The sequence below is a fragment of the Ailuropoda melanoleuca genome, unplaced genomic scaffold (assembly GCF_002007445.2).
Source record: "Ailuropoda melanoleuca isolate Jingjing unplaced genomic scaffold, ASM200744v2 unplaced-scaffold3028, whole genome shotgun sequence".
NCBI lineage: Eukaryota > Metazoa > Chordata > Mammalia > Carnivora > Ursidae > Ailuropoda > Ailuropoda melanoleuca.
Window position 1 is genome coordinate 1 of NW_023200815.1, and position 5,296 is coordinate 5,296.

Genomic DNA, 5,296 nt, shown 5'->3' on the forward strand with positions numbered 1-5,296 from the left:
TCTCAGCTCAAGGTCCTGCTGTGGGCATGGTGGGTTTGGCTTCAGCTACTGCCCATATGTTCTATATTTGTTTAGGAAATAGGGTATCCTGTACCTGGGGTTTTTCAAACAAGTTGAAGCATATATTTTTTGTTGTTGTTGCATACATAAGACTCTGAAAGATCTTCTGATTGAGCTGAGGCAGGACTGGTCTTACATGAGACCAGAACAGATCTCATCCCTGCACCATGACCAGAATGACCACATGTAGCTTTCCCTCTCCTGAAACATCACCTCTGCTGTGTGGATTTCCACAATTCCACACATTTATGACTTTGGTACTTATCATAGTTTTACCTTTTTACGGTGTATAGGTTTGAAGAATACGCAGGTAAAATGAAAATAGACACCCCCACATCAACAAATACCATGACAAGGATTTGTTGGCAATGGGGGGAGGGTTGCAGAACAACAAAGGATGGGGATGTTGCCAAAGGGAGGGGAGAAGCCACCAGAGATTCTCTCTACCCAAGAGAGACAAGACCCAGCCTCAGGCTGGTCTGGCTCCCAGGAATAAGTAACTAGACAGTCAAAACTCTACCTGAAAACAGCAACAACAAACAAACAGCAAGAGTTTACAGGTAACATTTTGCAAACTCTGAAAGAACAGAGAATGATCTTATACACATTGTTTCATAGAGAGAAAGCTCCTGACTCATTTTTGTAAAGCTACGATAGACCTGGTAGGTTAGTCTGGGGGCTTTTCAGGTGGAGGGAACATACTGCTGGGTTTGGGCATGGGCACTCCAGAGTTCAGCCCGTCTGCAGAGTGAATGACCTCCCCCGCTCTCTCTCAACGCAGACTTACTTTCTCTGGGTCTCCGCTAAAGACTGTGTTCATGTCCACCTGGATCTGACCCGGTGAGTACAGCCTCCACAGCTCAACACCCACGCCCACCTGGGGACTGAGGCCTCGTTCTGCGCCCTGGGTGGGGTTTCAGCCAAGGCCCCTTTGCTCTGTCAGCCTGAGTCCACCACTCTGTGCTGTGTTGTGCGCATGCGTGTGCCTACACACCCATACCCGTGTGTTTCGGTGGCATGGGTTATATAGTGCGTTGTATGTGCTTTCCCTTAGGAGAGGGGGCAGCGGTGGCCTGAGCCTCTGGACGCTCCCTGGTCCTCTCTTGGGTAGCATCCTGGCCAGACTAAGTGTTCCTTCCAAACTCAGCCTCTCTGTTCACACGGGGGCCTGACTGTTTTCTTACTTCCCAACATCATCTCGCGGTATAGCTCCCCAGCTTTCCATCTCCCCAGGGACCCACGATGGGCCAGCCTCTCACTGGCCTCTTTGCTCCCCCTCCCCAAACAGGTGCGGTCTCATGTTCACCCTTACCACCAACCTGGCCATCTGGATGGCAGCTGTAGTGGACGAGTCCGTGCACCAGACCCACTCCTATGATAGTTCCCACAGCAACACCAGCCATCTCCGCCTTGCCCCTGACTGTGAGTGTCCGCTCCACATAATACCTGGTCCAGGGACTTCCAGGCCTTAGGCAGGGTGCTTGTCTCCCTTGCCCTCATGAGAGAGGAGAGCTTCCTCCTACTCCAGGCTCTGCCTCTGAAGAAGTACAGGTGCGGGTGACACCGGAGGGAGGGTGTCAGGGGCCATCTTCTCTTCCTGGAGGGTGCAGCTTTGGCCCCGCTGTTCAGGTCTCCATCCCACCAAAGAAGGGCTTTGGGCTCCAGAATGATAGGGTGAGGGTGATCAAAGTGAAAGGCAGGAAAGGGGGGCAGATAGCTCGATGGTGAAAGCCCAGGGCAGAGTCTGTCAAGGAGAAGGTAGACAAAATAATCACGATGACAATAGTGACACTTGACTGAGCTCCATATGTCAGGGTCTGTGGTAAGTGTCCTAAACACTCTACCTTACTTAACCCTCACAACTTCCCAATGAGATGGGAACTTTTTTTTTTGAGAGAGAGAGCAAGAGGGGGTGGGGGAGGGGCAGAGGCAGGAAGACAATCTTAAGCCGACTCCACACTGAGCCCAAAGCCTGGTGTGGGGCTCGATCTCACAACCCTGAGATCATGACCTGAGCAGAAATGAAGAGTCAGAGGCGTAACCGACTGAGCCCCGAGATGAGGACTATTAATATTCCCATTTTACAGATACAGAAACTAAGGCATTAAAGGTTAAATAGAGCTTGAAATTGGGAGACCTAGGATTGAGTTCCATCTTTGCCTTGAACTGATATGCTATACTGAATGAGCTCCACAGGCCCCCTGGTCCTAGTTCTCGGGACTTCTGTAGGGCCCCCCACTAATCAGAACCAGACTAGATGACTAAGTCCATCTGGATTTTGCCTGAAGACACACACACTCCTAGTATGGAAGGGTCCAGGAACAGAGAGCATGGAGCAGGAGACCCCAGCCCAGCAGGACAGACAAAGGGCCACCTTGCACATACAGAGAGCTCTGAGGATGGCGAAAACCAACCTGGAGGGGACGCCTGGGTGGCTCAGTTGGTGAAGAGTCCAACTCTTAATTTTGGCTCAGGTCATGATCTCAGGGTCATGAGATCAAGCCCTGTGTCGGGCTCCGTGCTGGCTGGGCCTGGAGCCTGCTTAAGATTCTCTCTCTCCCTCTCCCTCTGCCCCTCCCCCTGCACACACACATTCTCTCTCTCTCTCTCAAACAAAACAAAACCAAAAAAACAACCCAGAGAGGTGGCCAACTTAACACGCTGGGGCCCTGGGGTGCAGAGAGGCATACTAGGAAGGTACCTGCCGTGGGGTTGGGAGCCAGGTCAATAGCTCTGCCATTACAAGCCACCTTTCCTCAGTTAACCTCAGTGTCTGCATCTGCAAAACCAGTGGGAATAGTTCTAGGGATCAAAAGAGAAGTTTGCCAAGATCCAAGGTATTCTAAAAAGCGCACTCCAGACACGGGACAGGATTCCTATAGGGGTGCTACAAACCAGAGTGATGGGAGGTCACAGGAGGCACCTGGCCAAAGCAGCTCACGTTCTGGGCTGAGTCAGATGCCGGGGAGAGCCTCGAGGAAGCTTGAACTCTCAGGGTTCCCAAGAGGGCCACCATCTACTGGGAACAGAACCTCACCTATCTTGGGGAGCCAGGGGTGATTACTGGTTGGGAAGGATTGGAAATGTCTGCCTGCAGGAATGGCATGGGATGAAGCAGGCAGAATCTGAGGTTCCGATTTTTGTTTATTGAGCACCTGCTGTTTACTGAGTGTCCCCGTCTCTGGAGCATAGTAGGTGCTCAGTAAATATCTGTGGAATGAATGTGCCTGCCGGGCCCTGTGTGGGCATTTTGGGATACGGTGGTGAACAGGGCAGACAGTGATTCCACCCTAACAAAAGTCACAGTCGAGAGGCGAGGGTCTTCTCCAGGAAGGTGGGAGGGCAGTGCAGCTCTGTGCCTCTGTCTCCACAGCGGAGCGTGCCGGCAGCTCGGTGGGCGGAGACTGTTCCTGCAACACGGCCATCTGCCAGATCTTCCAACAGGGCTACTTCTACCTGTATCCCTTCAACATTGAGTACAGCCTGTTTGCTTCCACTATGCTGTATGTCATGTGGAAGAATGTGGGCAGGCTGCTGGCCTCCTCCACCCACGGCCACGGCCACGGCCACACCCCATCCCGGGTCAGCCTCTTCCGGGAGACCCTTTTCGCTGGCCCGATCCTGGGCCTGATGCTCTTGGTGGTGGGGCTGGCCGTCTTCATCATCTACGAGGTCCAAGTGCGTGGGGAGGGGGGCCGCACGCAGCAGGCCCTGGTTATTTACTACGGCTTCAACATCACCTGTCTGGGGCTCATGACCTTGGTCAGCCTGAGCGGCTCAGTCATCTACCGTTTTGACCGCCGGGCCATGGATCACCATAAGAACCCCACTCGAACCCTGGACGTGGCGCTGCTGATGGGTGCCGCCCTGGGCCAGTACGCTATCTCCTACTACTCTATCGTAGCCGTGGTGGTGGGCACGCCCAGGGACCTACTGGGAGCGCTCAACCTAGCCCATGCTCTGCTCATGATTGCCCAGCACACCTTCCAGAATGTGTTCATCATCGAGAGCCTCCACCGGGGACCACCCGGGGCTGAGCCTCATGGTACCACCCCCAAGGAGTCCTGCCATGGACTTACCTTCGCCAACCAGGATGCGCTCCACACCTTGCCTGCCTGCCCACCCACTCCCAGGCTGGTTGGCAGCAACCCAGTGGGCCCTCAGGAAGCAGTGGCCATCATCTCGGCCCCCAGGGGCCACTGGAGACGCCGGTGCCTGAAGGACATTTCTCTGTTTCTCCTGCTCTGCAATGTCATTGTGAGTAACTGGGGGTCGTTGCGGGGGTGGGAGATGGGAATGGGCTGGTGGGAAGAGAAGGCCAAGGAAGGATGCTCTTTCAGGTTTATTCACTTGGCCTTCTCTGTCTTGCCTCCAGCCCACTTGAGAAATCTACAGCTCTCTAGGAGAGAAGCAGTTTCAGAGAGGGCCAGATGCAGCCCCTGGGCAAACAGCATCTCAGGACACAGAGAGAGAATGAAATCCCAGCCTTCTGGCATCTAGGCTGCAGATGGAACTGGAAGGGTCCCAGGGAATGCTGACATGGGGGCTGGGTAGAAGTGAGAGGGAGCCGTGAAGTGATGTGGAGGGAGGGTGCCCTCACCCCTAGGTGGAAGGTGTGACTGCTCCTGGGAACTTGTGACCAGCCTGCTTCTCAGAATAATTGGAGCAGCATCAGGAAGTAGCAGAGACCAGCAGAAGTGTGAGCCCTCAGCAAAGTGCGGTGGAGGGCTGGCCTGGAAGGGGGGCATTCGCAACAGCGCCCCCTCCCGGCTAATTCAGCAGAACCGCTTACTAAGAGAAACTCCGTGTGCTAGCAGCGGACTTCACCCCAGGGCAGAAACACTCCCCGGGAAGACACACACCCCAGTAAAGGAATACCCCTCGTGTGGCTACAACCCAACAGAGAAACACTCCAGCGTAGATAAAGTCGCCAGGAGAGAAATTTCCAATATGCAAACATGTACCCATGTGAGTACATCGCAAATACAGAGCACAGCTCTGCTGAAGTTTCACTCAATATAAAAATGGCCCTTGCAGTGATAACCTCCAACAGAAAAATATCCCTAAGATACAAACACCCTCAATGTGGGTCTATCCTGATGTAGAACACGACTCCAGACTGATCCCCCCGAGTGCACACTGCATGACATACACCAACAGCCCTGACCTGGGTGCATTCTCAGTGTTCTCCTGCTGTGAACACTGCCTAACGGGCAGGTAATCGGTTAACAGAAAA

At 53.6% G+C, this 5,296-nt stretch overlaps 1 protein-coding gene across 1 annotated transcript; it reads left to right on the forward strand.

Annotated features, from left to right (window-relative positions):
- Nucleotides 1–6: 6 nt before the first annotated feature.
- OTOP2 (otopetrin 2) lies at nucleotides 7–4,317 on the forward strand (the record flags this gene model as incomplete). Its single annotated transcript, XM_034650744.1, has 2 exons — nucleotides 7–1,482; nucleotides 3,434–4,317. Coding segments are annotated over exons 1-2 (1,008 nt in total), but the record flags the coding sequence as incomplete, so codon positions are not given.
- Nucleotides 4,318–5,296: the final 979 nt, after the last annotated feature.